Consider the following 15,776-nt stretch of genomic DNA (forward strand, 5'->3'; position numbering starts at 1 on the left):
ATCAGAAATTGCTAAAAAATGGTCCCTGTCCTACAACCACTTACACAGATAACTGTGCTAAAGAACTTTCAGTAATACTGTGCGTTGGGTATAAGAACCCAGCTGAATCAGTACTTGAGCATTCACTGAAGTTTAACACAGCAAGGACATGATGTGGTTCTAACTTAACCACATCAAAAAGTAATGTCTGAATCAGAGTCCTATGTTCAATAAATACAGATATCTGTGGTTATACTTATTGGGTAATATTTTCAAGCTTCAAAGTCTATTTTACAAGTGAATATAAAAAGACTTCTGAGACTTTTAGTAACTATGTCACCCTAACTTCGGAATAGGGCAGACACAAAGATATCAATTGATCTTTGACTACAATTAGTTTTTCCCTTCCCCAGGCTAACGCACATCATAGATAAAAGATGTTGTTGACAGGGTATACAGAGGACACTGATTCCCACCATGAACTATTTTTTGTCACAATCCAGAACAAATGACCAATTCATTTCCTGAATGTCAGCTGTGATGGACAGGCAAGAGAAATTTGAACCACAACTAAGGAATATGGGCGTTATCAGAACTCTCACTTCACAACTATTGAAAGGAGTCACTCCCAGTGAAAGAAATTCCTTAATGTGATTACTGCAGTAATTAATTATGAAATTATTTTAAAGTGTAAGTGGCAGTTTTAACAAAATCTAGGAACTCTTTTGAAGATTTCCAAGTGAATGCCAAAAAACCCATCATTCCACAAAAATACGAAACTTTATAACAGCTGAACAGACATTCTGGTTAAAATAAAATGTAGAAAAAACAAAGCAGACAAAAAGCTATAAAATACAAGCCAAAATCCTCTGGTGGTAAGTTAGAAAAAGAGAAACTTGTGAAGTCCCACTGGCCAACAGAATGAGATGTAAGCCAGTATTTTATAATTGCCCAACGACTAAGAAAAACTGAGCCTATGTAGAGGTGATACTCCTGCTAACATGCCTAAGTATAACATGGAAAAGCAGAAATACCTGTATTAGGATGAAATTGGGAGGAATCTATGTCCTACTGAGCTGCTAGTAAAACAGAAATTTCCTCTAATAAGGGAAGACATAAAAGACCATATAATCAAATGAAATATTTTCAGATTAGTAGTCCAGAACACTTTTGCTGAGAGTCCACTCGAACTGATATTGTATTTACAAAGGATGATGCAATCTTTGTCCATATTGTTTATTAAAACTCCCTAGAGGGGATAGCAACCAGTAAAGAAACATCTGAACTCTCTGGAGATAAAGCCACAAAATAAATTCTAAAGATGGCAATGTGTAAGAAACTCCAAGTACAATCAAGCATGGATTGAGCTGTTTGCCTGCAGAGATGAGGAGGACTGTATTTCTTCCCTGTGGAATGCTGCATTACAAGCTTTATGAATGTCCATTGTGGCTCTGACCTTCCTATGGATCACCACGGATTTGGTGCAGTTGCTGCACCAAAACGGCAGTTGGCAGAGAATCCCCTCAAGATCTGGATGCTGTCACTTCCTGCTAGGTGGCTGGACATGGAAGCATCAGATTTTAGGCAATAATCATCTTGTCAAGAATCAGTTGTCATTTTCTGCAGTTCATCCACCTGGAGCACAGCTCAGCTGGAAGCCACACGTGAAAAGGAAGGATATGTCCCTCCAAACAGTTCCCTGTTACTGCAGGTAGTGTTCTGTGGTATGTTCATTGCTCCTGTTAAAAGTGGATCAGCCCTGTCAGAAATGAGTTCTCAGGTTAAACCTTGGCCTTTTCACAGAAGTGATGGACCCTAAACTGACAGATAGAAAGCTGTACATAATTTTAATGAATGAAGTTCATTAGTGGCTTTTCAAGGCTGGTGTCAGTGCCATGTCACACAGTTTGAGGACACCAGGTTCCTGAGGACATGGCAGTTCCCAAGTTCACCACACTTAGGCTGTCTCCTGCTGACTTAGAGACTGGGATGGAGACATGCTCTGGTGACCCATGATGTGCCTGAGGCCATTTTGGTAAGACAACCTTTGGCCTTAAGGTCTCGAGGGCTATTCCAGCTAAACTGTTGAGTTTGCTGAAATCTATAGTTCAAGGAGACTGATTTAATGAAAAGAAAAAGCACCTTTCACTTTAAAGCACATAAAATGCTTCTGGACATTTTTTGATATGATAAATACTTGCTGTTGGCAAGACCTTCCACCACATCATCAAATATTACAGAATCATTGAAATTCTGCAGAAGAAAATCCTAAAGAGCACTGTGAATGGGAGGAAGAGAAAATATTAAGGTTTTTTTCTTGTAAAATCTAACAGTAACTAACTAATGCTTGGTGCGTCTTTAAATGTTAGAAATACTCAATACGTGGGCATATTGTTATTTGCAAGTTAGTAAAATGCATGAGCTTATTTAGGGAAAAAAAGAAAGTCCAGCAGAGAATTTGTGCTCATGAAGACTGTTGAATGGAGCTGCTGGTACAAGGTTCAATTGATCTAGCCCAACTGACTCCAGCCAAAAATAGTCAAAGACTAAAATTAGAGTAAATTATCAAACCCATTCTTTAAAAAACAAAGGAACAAATGAACAAAGGAACAAAGTAACCCACTGCTGTCCTCTAACATTTCATATGAGGAGCCACAACAAAAATACCAACTGCAGAAGTATTAAAGTGGAGGTCCTTAGAGGAGAGAGCTACTGTTAAGCCATGTTTCTGTCTTGGAAGGTAAGGAATAATTTAAAACAATTGCTTTAAAATGAATGCACAGCAAACATAACCAAGCAGAACTAAACAGATAATCTGGAAAGAATTATTCCATGAAACTTCTGTGCTTTTTGTAGTGTACAATTCAAAAGACAAAATCTGTATTTAACAAGAATTATAGCTCCATCTCACAACACTGTCATGAAAACCTTTGCTTTTATGTCTGTGCACATTGCTATTTTATAATGTCATTGTTGTGAATGCTGCATGTCTGTATTATAATACCTGCATAACTCCAACCTCCCTCTGTCAATGACAAGGCACAGATAATGAATGTGCATGTTTTCACTTCCTAGAGCCTGCAAGTTTTTATTTTACATGTAAATCTTCTTCTGCATGTTACTATAGATATTTATTCCTATATAAAAGTAATTTTATGATGCAGTTATATATGAATGGTAAGCCCTCTGAACACTAGGATTTGAAGAATAAGCACTAGAATGTCCATAACCATGTTTTTAATTGCCCTTCCCATGTGGCAGGACTGCTCTTTATAAACTATAAATGAGAAATAATACCACAATGAGATATGCTTAGGGTTATAGCTACTTGAAGTAGAGCAGACAGAAGATATACAGCTAAAATTCTAGAAATCATGGTGCCGGTCCATTTAAAACATTAGCTAATTTTAGTTAAATTTAGAAAGCAATTTTGACTGGAGAACAGTTTTCAATTGGTTCATTAAGCAAAGGAGGAGGTGTCTCAGTTTCCCATAATAACACAGGATATGTGTCCTAGGCACCAGAATTAAAATATTTGGTGCAATTATTTTGTGTCAACTGCCGAACTAAAACTGCAGAATTATTCTGCAGTCCCAATAAAAATGAAATGCAACAAAAATTCATGGGATTTACTGTATTGTTTACAATGCAAAACAACTGAAAAAATATAGGATTACTAACAAATAAATATTTAAATTATTTATTGAATGATAATAAAATAGAGGCCAAATTCTAGGAGTTTGCTTTAATAAGTAAACATAAAAATAAAAATTACATTAAAAATTATGTAAAAAAACGTAAAAGAAAAACATAAAAATAAATATTGCATGCCATTATCACATTTAGTGAATGTTGATGGATACATTCATAGTAGCAGTGCCCAGCACCACACAACTGGTTTTGCAGGGGCATGTTGCTGTTATATCGTTTTAACAACACATTATCCCTGCATTCATGTCGCCTATTATCACAGCTTTCTTTGGAGGGAGAAAAAAGGGATAAAAATAGAATAATAATGTAAACCATCATTTGCTTGGTTCGTAGAAGTACCTAGGACAGCGAAAGCAAGGGGGCATCAGAGCTACTCCTCCCCTTGCTGATCCCAGCACAGTGAGAGGAGCCAGCGGGAGGCACTGTCCAGCCATCGCTGCCCAGACAGAGCAGGCTGGGAGCACCGCTGCAGGGGCAACTTGTCCCTGCTCCGACCACCACAGCGAAAACTGCATCCTGCCACACAGTCATGGCCATACAGCCACCTCATAGTCACCTACTGCAGCCTGCAGCCCTAAGGACAGAAGGCACATGCCAGCCACTACAAAGAATTCAGGCGTCTGCTCTACAAACATTTAAGCCAAGTAACGGATTTAGAACAGATCTGACAGATAGCAAAGATATTTTATAGTTGTTGCATAAGCAAAAAATCAGTAGCTGGAAGGCACAGCAAGATCTAAATTGGATCAGCCTCTACTGTGAGCTCAAGCACTGTACATGTTGGGAGGGCTCTACTGGCCAGTCCCCAGGCACAGGCTAGCCAGCCTCTAGCTGGGAGTATAGAGGGAGCTAAGGATATCCAGGGCCAAAGGGGTTTTGGAATGACTGCATGTACTGGGAAGAGCTGAGGGGATAACAGAGGAGACTGGGTGACTGCAGTGACATAGGCCCTCTGTAGGAAATTACTCTTCATGACTGCTGAAGGGACAAAATGAAAAATAAGTTTTCATGATCAAGGAATGACCCTACGTTTGGACAGTGTGGCTTGTGTACCTTCTTTCCCACCTCTTCTCAGACAATTGGCACTCGGTGCTCCATAAGGCATTGAGAAACTTTAAAAGGAAGGCTTGACAGCAACTCCTCTGCCAAATCCAACGCAGGCCTGACTGGGGGATGGATTCCTGCTCAGACAAAAGGTTTGCTCAAGCAGAAACGAAAGCAGGTCACACGGAAGGTGTGAATGATAGCTGAACACTTTACTCAACAACAGGTTAATGAAATTAGGTAGATGGCAAAAAAGCCCCATAACCCTGACGCAAGGGAGTAATGACAATATGTTTATTAAGTGGGGGGCAATTAAATACTTCTACAGTAGAAGTAGAATGTGGGTATCCAGGCCACATGCAATGATTTAATCACTGCATAAATGAGGCAGAGAGAAGCCAGGTGATATTCGCATTAGCCACAAAGGCACTGTTTTTTCATTATCTTGTTAGAGTCACATGTGCTGTTAGCTGGAATAAGGAAGTAGGACCATACTTTCAATCTGCCTGAGCCTTTGCCACTAAATGACACCTGCAATCATTCTCCATGAAATAAGAACAGCAGACATGTTAGCACTTAGGTCTTTGGGACAACTGACTGGTGGCAGGGCATTTTCTTAGACAGGAGAGAGATCCAGATTCATGTTTCTGCAGACAAAAGAGAACTGTACATCATTGTCCTGTACATCTGAGCGACAGTGGGTTCTGCTGAAAAATCCAGCTGAAAGGAAAGTGTTCCAGTAGTATCTTGTAAGAAAGACCTGAAAGCAGACATTAACTTCAGGGAAGTGCTCAAGGTAGAAAACGCCAATTAGGGATAAACACGCTAGAATTCTGCAGCCCAGAACTAAATCCTTATATTCCTAAACAAGGAAAGGTTGAAGCTGTGCCTCCAGAAAGTTTTTTATTTGCTGGCTTAGGCAAATGTTCATCCTCTTGGTTTCTGTGGATACCATTTTTAGGCTACTAAGAAACACCATGGAGTGCATGTGCAAAATTCAAAGCTGTGATTCTCAACGGGTAGCCTGGCCTCAGGTAATTTTATAGATTTAGTCAATTGCTCTAAACTTCCATATCTGTTGAATGACAGTAAGTAGGAGCTTCTTAACTCCTGTGAAAGAGATGACATGGATAACCACATTCTGGGCAGTAAGGCTACATAACTCCAACCTCATGGTGTGTCGAGGCCAGTTCCAAGTGCTCAGAACCTGGACCCAGCCTTGTGGCTGCTTTTGCAAGTAGAGCCAACGAGAGAATCCACCAAGGCACCTGAAAAATGAGAACCGCTGATTCAACGCACCGGGGATTTTTGGCGTGTGTTTTTTTTTGGCGATAAAGTGTTTTATCTCCGGCAGCCTTTGCCAAACCCCGCAGGGCTCAGAGCCCCCTACCCACTCCTCCGGGCCGAGCCGGGCCAGGCCGAGCCCCTCACGGCCCGCGCCGCTGTGGGCGGGGCTGCGCTGCGCCTGCGCGGGGCGGGGCGGGGCGAGCAGGGTCCGCCGGGATCCGCCCGCCGTCCCGCCGTGGGATCCGCCCGCCGTCCCGCCGCTTCCCACCGCGTCCCGCCGCCGTGCCCCGGTGAGTGCCTTCGGGACAGCGCCCGGCCTGGGCTTCCGCCCGGGGCGAGAGGGCGGGCGGCATCCCGGGCAGTGCTCTGCTGGCCTGGGGCAGGCGCGGCGCGGCGCGGCGCGGTGCGACGGGACGGGACGGGACGGGACGGGACGGGACGGGACGGGACCCCCGGCGGGGCCGGGCAGGGGGTTCGCCGCCCTCGTACCCTTCGGGGCCGGGGCATTCCGGGTGCTGTCCCGGTCGGCGCCCCCGGCGGGTTTCCTCCGCCGCCCAGCTCACGGTGTCCATTTCTGCCCCGCCCAGACCATGTCCAAGTCGCTGAAGAAGATCGTGGAGGAGAGCAGGGAGAAGAACCATCCCGAGGTGGACATGTGCGACCGCGGCATCTCCAGCATGCTGGACGTGCCCGGCCTCTGTAGGTACCGGCGACGGCGGGCGGGCACAGCGCGGAAACTTCCTTATTTGTCCCGGGCGAGCGGGGCCGGCCCTGGGCGCGGGGGCTCCGTGCCGTTCCGCCCCGCTCCGGCCGCTGCCCCGGCCCGCTGCCATGGGGGGCTGCCCGAGCCCCTCCGGTGTGGGGTGGCCTTTGGGCACGGGGGCTTGGGCAGAGAGCCGTGGGCTGAGCGGAACGCCCCGCATCGGGCTCCGGCGTGTGTCCGGGGGAGCCCCGCGCCGGCGCTCAGCGCTCCCTGTCGCGCTGCTGGCATTCTGGCACTTGACTGATAGGGACACTTTCCCTCCTCTCCATCCTACTGCCGAAACAAAACCACCAGCCAAGCAGCATCCCCACTGGTTTTTGAAAGGGTTGGGGTGACACCAGCCTACAGCTACCGTGGCTGGTCTCTGAAGCAGAGGGCAGTAATACTGTGTCGCAGGTGCAGCAGCATCATGCTTTGGATAGTAGATGATTGCACATGCATCCTGAACCATGACAGGGTGCTGCTTTTGGTATGGTGCGTTTGCTGTAGTTATTTTACCATAAATACAGCTTACCAATGACAACATGCTGTCACTGTTCTGGAGGACACATAAATGAAGAGCAAGTCAGGTATCTTTGCCTTGCTGAAATGCACATGATGTTATGGCACAGCCAGTATTCAGGGAGTTAAAGTTGTGACAGGCTGTAGTGTGCCACAGGCTGAATTTTTTCTGAATGCATGATATAATGAGGGAAAAAAAGCAAAATCTCAACCAACCAGCATACTCAAAACTCCAACTGTATCCTGGTTTAGCTCTTTACTATGTTTGTTGAACTTGTTAGCAGCCAGGAGCAAATGTACATAAGTCTTCTTACAAGATAGATACGAGCTCAGGGAAAGGTATGGCTTACTACCAACTCACCATTATCTGCACAGTTGGGAGCACATCCAGGTAACTTCAATCACATCAGTAAAGGATGAAGTCTTAAGTACAGTTTTGCAGAACTAGGTTCTGTACTTAATTCTTCATTCTGTAGTCATTCTTTTCCTGCTTCTGGTTGGTACATGGGCTTTTGGGAAGATGACATTGGAAGGACTGTATATGTGAGCTCACATTAAATAGAAAGCTTCACTGCATTTCTATTGGATGAACATTTATTTGAGACAGAGGAGTGTTTAGTTCACATTAACTACAGATCAGTTTTCAGAACTATACTTATATCTGTCAGGTATGTGGAGCAGCAACAGAGTGGTGTTGCTTTTGTTAAGTAGCCTTGATGCCTGCTATCAGCACTAGATACATAATTAATTAACCAGCTTTGATTTTTCAGGCAGGAAAAAAGCATATTAATGTTGAAGCACATTAATAATCTTTCAAAAAAAAAGCTTTTCTTGTACAAAGACTATTCGGGGTTTGTTGTTCAGGCAGGGCGAGGGACCACAAGGTGGGCCACTGTGGTCCCCAGAAGCTCCCTGATACCAGGCTGCTAATTAGGCATTTGAAATGTCTTTGGCAGGGAGCTCCCTATATAAGTATAGACTTATGATACCCTAGTTAGACTGCATCAGAGAATTGTCTTGCAAAGATACTCTGGGTGCACCTCGTGTGACTTAATCTAGCATGGGCATTTGGGGCGTTCTCCAGTTTGAGGGAAGGGGGAAATGATGACTGATTTCTGTTAAATTAATTGTTTTTTTCAGTCGTTTTGTTCTCTGACAGAGAACGCATAAGTTGTGGGTTTTGGTTTTGTGGTTTTGGATTTTTTTGCCATGAAGGTATTTGCCTTCTGGAGGAGGAATACCTTCCTCCAAATAAAAAGTAATGAATAGGTATTACTTCTGAATTTTTGGTAATGGTTTGAGAAAGTGTTAAATTTGTTGTTTTCAAATGCTGTCATCTGACTTTAAATGGATGGCCTTTTCTAATGTAGATTGAGTGTTTTGGTTTTCTCTGGCTCTCAGAGCTGGCATGGAGGGTAAATGAGGCTAACCTGGTATACCTTTCCTTCTCACTGTATTGCATAACTCTTTCCAGAGCAGTGTTAAAGCTTGCCTTTTCAGCTACTTTTTCTTTCCTTTCATAAAGTAAAGATCTCTGTTAAAAGCAAACATCACTGTTCAGGCCCAGTGACTCTTCTAGCACAGCATTTTGTCTTTAAGGAGGGCCATTAGTAGATATTGAGAGTTAAGGTAAGTTTAAATGATGAGTGGAGGTAACATTTTTGACTATTTGAGTTTTAATGACTTTGTAGGTTGGAAGATATGCCTGTGTTACTGTGTACAGTAGCCCCTGATCAGGATTTTGTCTCATGTGATTATTTAGTGGTTGTGAATGCCCCTACCAGAGATGCCAGTGCCCCTCAAAGGTAAGCTGCTCCCTGTAGTCCTTACTCTTCAAGGAGAGGACCAAGCCTTGTCTCACTGCACATTTGAGTACTTGTTGCAGAGTGGCTATTGAGCCTGTATTTAAGCTTTCTTAATTTAGTTCACTTAGGGTTAATACAGACTCAAGTATTTGGAAGCAGTGTACCATGTAACATCTGCTCAGTGTGCCAATCCTTTTCTTTAGGTGTAGCCCTGGTCTTGTTGTGTACCTTTAGAAAAAACCCCAGCAGAATGTAATTGATGGAGAAAGCTGGTGTTACGTGGGGGCAAAGAGGAGTAAAGGGGAATATGCCCTGTCTTGGATACGATTCTCTTCTGGCTTCTCTTTTCAGTCTAGTGAATAACTTGTTAGAGTACAAGGCAGCCACTCATATTTCTTTTGCATTGACTTCCACCCTCTATAGCAGCTGTGAGAGAAACAAAACAGACAGAACTTGCCTCTCTCAAATACCAGTGTCTCTTTTAATTTAAGATGAAATACTTCTATCTAGAAGGAGATGGATGAGCTATCTTAGACCTGAAAGCTTGGCAACCTTTACATCTCTTCCCACTTTCATGCTCGGCAAAGAAAGAATGTGTTTATGAGCTTATTTACAGCATGGCGTTCAGATTCACAAAGAAAAGTTAAGTTAATCACTTCTAACTCACGAGTTCATGCATAAATAGTGTTAAAAAATGTCTTCCCCTGTGGAAGTGTTCAATTACGTTGGTTTGGGTTTTTTTCCTTCATATTGTAAAATAAATAAATGACATTTGTTTATAAAGCACCCACTAGGGACAGGTGATGGTAGAGAGCATTATTAATAGACATCCTGGAGGCTGAACAAGCAGGTTCAGCAAGTAGGGAATGATGTGCCCTTTCCCTGGCCTAGCAAAGGATAGGGCATTTATTGGCAGGACTTTGGACAGCCATCAACAGCTATGGAATTGTTCTCGGAGTATGGATCAGTGTCAGTTTTGTGTCTTTTAAGCAATTGGTATGGAGAAGCTACAAATGGAGGAATTATTTTGCCCAAATAACTCACGACATCTGCTCTGTTGTCAGGGAAAGAATATTGGATGCAATCCTATTTAGTCTGTAAGTTTTAATTTGCTCTCATTATCATTCCATCTGTAAGCTATTCATATTTTGCATAAAATACATACTTGTGTGGTAGGAATTAACATGACTAGAATTATTTATCAGACAGTTAGTGTTGATAAAATTGTTAATTCCTAAAATAACCAAAGCACAGAAGATGGAGAGGCAGGCTGCTTGTAACAATACTGTAGTGCTCATCCTGCATTAACTTCCTCCAGTGGGACAGGCAATGTCTTATCTTGGCTCAGCAAAGTCACTGGGGTCTTCCTGTTTTGTGGGTGTGGGATGTTTTTTTTCTAATTTATTTTACTTTCATTTGGTTGGTTTGCCAGTTTTTTGGGTTTTTTTGACAGGGAGGGTTTTTATTTGGGTTTTTTTCCCCCTTAATAATTAGGTTGAGTATTGTCATCCGGATATTTTATGTAAAACTAACTTGCAGTGCATCGCAGCAGTATATGAAGAGTCTTGATATTAGGGCCAAAATCGAAAAACCTAAATATTCTTCCCTTGACTTGCTCTGTTTTGAAGTAATAATGGGACTGGGACCATAATGAGAATTTGTGATTACTGTGCAAGTAAATTGCTGTGGCAGTAGGTATTATCCTGACCCTCAGACTTCTGTGTGAATATCTGGTGCATTCATGAAATCACAGCAACTTATATTGCCTGTATGCTAATGACTGTAATGTGACCAGAGTGGTGTCCAGAAGCTCCACCAATGGCATCATAGAGAAGTTATAGCAATTCCCCGTGGGAATCTCAGTGCCCTTCCATTCTCAGGAGACTAGTATTCAGACTGACTTATCTGGCCTGTTGTATGATCCTCAGCAAGTCCTGCTTATGCTTGCCTGGACTGTGTGCTTCCAAATCCAAATTGCCCCACAGGCCCCCTTTAGCCCTCTAGATGTTACTTGGGGGTGTTAATCAGTTAAGACAGATGTCTTCTTTGTCAGACTTGGTAGTTTAGTTGTCCTACAGAATGACTTTTTGTACAGGATGAGGTAAATCTCAGTCAGCTGTTCTCACAACACAGACATTTTCACAGGAGTAGGCATGTGGCAGCATACTGAAGAACATGTTTCCAGGGGCTGGTTGTTTGACACAGGTCAGTTTAATGTAAGTGAGCAAATTCCCTTCTGTGTAAGGTGTGAGCAAGGACTGCTCTCTTATCTGGGCTCCCTTTCTTAAAATGCTTCTAAATTTATCTCTGAACTAGTAGTAGCTTTGGACCTTTCAAGACTGAAGAATCCTTTTGTCTTGATATGTCTAAAATGCTGCTGGAAGTAGTCAGAGCACAGACACCTAAACCTTTGCTCTTTTCAAAACAGTATTGTAGTGTAGCCTTTCTTGTTCCTTTGGGAGATGTCAGCCTGCTGTTTCTGGTCAAAGATGCCATGGGATTTTTTGTCATGCATCAGGATTGACTGAGATAGTGGAGTTTCAGACAAGGTGTCTAGGCTTCCGTCAAATTTGGACAGGAAAATCCTGTTTAAAATGTCTTTGGTCTAGGGATTTTGGCCTTGAAATTTTTGACATGGACTTTGTTCTGTTCTGTATAGATGTGAGGGAAGAAACCTCTCTGAAAATAATCTCACTTGAAGAATACAGTGATGGGACAAAAAAGGAGAGGCAGTAGTGAGAATAATGCTTCTAATCTTGTGGCCTTCTAATCTAAAGGCCAGTGGTACACATGGGTTTATGGTGCAGTCAGAAGGCTTACCTTTAAATATGCACACAACTTATTGTGGTATTTAAATTCATCAGGAATTCAGTGTTCAGAAGACTAAAGTCTGCAGCCCCCATACTTCATTGCCCTTGAGTAAGCATCCATGCTTCCCTTATATAGACATGATGACATTGTGGCAGGAGGGGTTCACCATGTGCATACATTTGGATTAGATCAGGGTCTCTCTCTGTTCTCTATTAGTAAAATACTTCGTATTTTGAGCTCAGTCTGTAACTGATCCAGAGCAGATACTGGCCTGTGTGCTGCTGTGTAGCATTTAGTGCAGTTCAGTGACTTTATGCTTCTGTGGTGCAAACAAGTTGCATGCAAGTGGTGTCTCCTTAGAAGAAGCTGGCTTTTTGCAGGAGTTAAATATCATTTGGCATGCTTTTCTTTTTAAATACTGAATTACGTCTTAAGCACAAAAACAAAATCCTGAACACTTCTCTTAGTCTGTCTGAGGTGTCAGTCTGGTTTTTATGCTTTCATATAGTGAGACAGAGGGAGGGGGAGATCCTAACATTTCTTATTGCTACTCTAAGGAGTTTGTTTTACTTTGATGCCTTGGATATGTCTAGACTTAGTGTTAACAAATAATCATTCAGAGAACTCATAGCCTGTTCGCAGAAGAAATGATTCTTGGGCAGAAAAGAGTGAAGAAAGTCCAGTCATGTTGGTGGATATATGAACTAAATTTCAGCTTTCCTTGTGTACTTCTAGCTGCTTTTATTAAAAGGCATGTAGTGGGGATTGATGGTTTTACTGTAATGGAGTTCATTGCACACTCCAACAAAATAACAGATCATCTGAATTTTGGATTCTTCTTTGAAATTGGCAAAGCTCTGTGCAAAACTAGAATTAACTAGTCAAGGCCACGGAAGCATGGTGGCACCTTCAGTCTTTGTTCTGCTTTAATGAACCAAAGGAAGCATCAACTCTGAAGGAAAAAAGGAAACAGTGCAAAAGTTCTCTTAGAACATACTCTGTACCTGAGTGCCCAATTTGACTTCCCAGTGGCTGCACCCACAGTTCAGCATGAGTGTTGCAGGCCTTTGCCAGGCAGAAGTGATGCAGGGGTCCAGTTGCCATTGTGCACATGGCATGATGCTGAGTCTTTTGTATAGAGATGAGGTCATGTTAGTTGGTCTTGTGCTGCCACTTTAATTCAACTTCTCTGCTTTAAAAGCCAAGTGAAATGGAAGCATTTTTACACAGTATCAAAAACAACAATGAATTTATTTTTTTCCTCTTTTAAAAACCAGATTTTTTGTTGATGCTGTTGAGTCTAGGTGAAGCCTCAGAGCACTAGAATGACTTGTTTCTGGAGTTAAATGCAGGAAAAAGAAGTTTTTTCACTGGGATTGGTGATGTCAGTTTTGATCTGGCTGTGGTCTAGGTTAAGTTGCCTTGGAACTGAAGACATCTGACTGGACCACTTCTCATCTCAGGTTGCCAGCTGGTAGGACTGCCCTTCTGGTGGTTGTGTTCTTATTAGTCAGGCTTGGATATCAAGGGCCCATGAAATGTTGACTTTAACTGATTGTTACAGTTATTAAAATAGCTAAACCAAGGGAAACAAATGTATAAAGTGTACTTAGGCATTTGTTCACAAGCTTGTGCCTATCTCCAGAATATTCTCTCATTTTTGTGTGTAAATTGCAATGCTATATTTACCTGTTTAGGTAACTCAGTAGTGTTAGATGGTGACTTGTGGTTCAGGTGCTGATGTGCCTTTTATGTATTAAAGCTTAGAGCTCTTTGTGGAGGCACCTCCTCTTGTTCACCCTTTAGTAATGATTTTCCTTGTTTTTCATTTAGTAATGATACTCTTACAGACTTTCTATGGGCTTCTTTCCCTGTCTTGTTCTGCATTGTGAGGTGGTGCAGGCAGTACTTAGAGTGCTCAAATTTTAGGAGAAATTTGGGATAGGTGCACTATTTCTTCCTTTCTCCTCCCTGCCTTTCCTTCCTCCACAACTTGCAATTGCACAGGGAGCTGTGGTGATGCTTTTTTTTTTTTTTTAAACACTGAACTTTCTGATCTGATGGTGCCTTTGGGTGACTGCTTTCATTCTGCTAACAGATTGTATTTGCCTGTGTTGTCATGAGCTTTTTCAAGGGTTAGCTGAAAGACTTTGCTGTATCAGTGAGTAAAAGCTCTCCAAGTTATGTTGGATGCTGTAACAGAAATGTGAAGTAAAAGGGCGGAGGAGTAGGTGGATGTGTCCTTTAATCTTGAGCTTCTCTAGCTTATTGTGACAATGCCCATGAATCAAGTTGCTGGAGTGGAGAGTATAACTTTTCTATTTTTTTTCAGCTGAAATAGATGCAAGCTCTCAGTTGCTTTGTCCATAAACTAACTTTTCTCTCTTCATTTGCAGTTACGCTGTCGCACATCACACAGCTGGTTCTGAGTCACAACAAGCTTACAAGTAAGTGTATTCCTGTTTTTGGACTTCATTGCAGGCAGTTGAATAATATTGAAAAGCTGAAACTGCTAATTTGATATAGAGTACAATGTTGCTATTAAGAGTGCTTCTTGGTTGGTACTTCATTAAAAATAAAAGAGATTGAAGGTGTGACTTAGCAGCCATTTTCAACACAGACCTGCAATGTACTAAAAGATCTGTAATTCTCAGTCTTGTTACCAGTTCAGCCAGAAATCCATTTCCTACCATGGCTCTGAAGTCCTTACATTAAGGTGAGGAGTTCTGAAATTTTTAATTGTATCAGAAACAATACAGTTTGCATTTTAGTGGATGGATAAGTAATTTGAAGCAAAGCAAATTACAAATCCACTGCATTGTATCTATAGCCAAACATATGTGAACAAGGCCAACTGAATGTAAGCATCTGGCATGGAAGTCCAGCAGCCTATTTCTGTCCAAAAAAAATTGTATCTTATTCGTACTGCACACACCACCTTTGGCTATTACCTTGTGGATCCTGCTTCCCATAGTAAAGAACCCCTTAAGTGAGGTGTTGATGAACACCATGTCAAGAGCAACATAAATATGAGACTTAACTGGTGGAGGCAGATATCAGATTGGCTTTTGCAAGGCAAAAGTTTTTGTGCATTTTAGGGGCTTTTTGTTTGGTTGAGTTTTTTTGTTTGTTTTTGTAGATTGAGGATTATTTATCAGTGTCTTGTGCAAACATTCCTGCTTCTTGGCTGTTGAAATTCAAGCAGGGAATTTTGTCTCATCCCTGTTACTGTGCATCTTCTAAAGAGAAGTGTTGGTTTTGTTGATGTTCTTGTCCTTTTCTGGTCTCTGCGTGTGCCAGTGGACTTCTGTCTGAACCAGTCCTTCCCTTTTTGAAACTCAATTGGAGAGATGAAATGGGGAGGGGAATGGAACCACTAAAGTGGGTTTATTATTGACGAGAGGACTGGGTAGGTGCTTTAGTGTGCACCCGAGGAAATCTTTACAAATTGAGGTGGGTTTCAAAAAGCACAAATGCCCCAACAAACAAAACAATAAAACCCAGCCTGTTGAACTCTATGCTACTTGCTGCATGAGCTGTAATGTAGTATGTACTACTTAAAACATATGAATTTAATGCAAAAATGTCACTAGAGTCTGAGCATTTGCAGAGGATTAAGCATGAGGAAAACCGTAAATATTCTTAGATTCTAGCACATAAGCACTTCTCTGGATGCAGTTTATTGGGTCGTAATGTGTACTTTAAGTGTTTTGTAGTTGTAAATAAATTATGTGTGCTACATGACTGGCTGTAAGAGGTATGAATTAATTATTCTGGGCCCTGCTTTTAATTGTGTAGTGCCCTCTAGACTGGCATCTTGCTATTTGTTTTTACCCTATTGCAGTTTTCAAACAAATCTCAATTTATTTATAAAT

At 42.0% G+C, this 15,776-nt stretch overlaps 1 protein-coding gene across 1 annotated transcript in view; it reads left to right on the top strand.

The window, feature by feature from the left end:
* The first annotated feature begins 6,197 nt into the window (after window positions 1-6,197).
* RSU1 (Ras suppressor protein 1) overlaps window positions 6,198-15,776 on the top strand; it is a 103,328-nt gene continuing 93,749 nt past the window's right edge. The window contains exons 1-3 of the mRNA XM_085050607.1: window positions 6,198-6,311; window positions 6,609-6,720; window positions 14,298-14,348. Coding sequence (XP_084906733.1) covers window positions 6,612-6,720; window positions 14,298-14,348 — 160 coding nt within the window. The 5' untranslated portion in view covers window positions 6,198-6,311; window positions 6,609-6,611. The remainder of the gene's footprint in view (window positions 6,312-6,608; window positions 6,721-14,297; window positions 14,349-15,776) is intronic.

Source organism: Lichenostomus cassidix, chromosome 2 (genome assembly GCF_008360975.1).
Source record: "Lichenostomus cassidix isolate B80296 chromosome 2, HeHo_3.0, whole genome shotgun sequence".
In the NCBI taxonomy this organism is placed as follows: Eukaryota; Metazoa; Chordata; class Aves; order Passeriformes; family Meliphagidae; genus Lichenostomus; species Lichenostomus cassidix.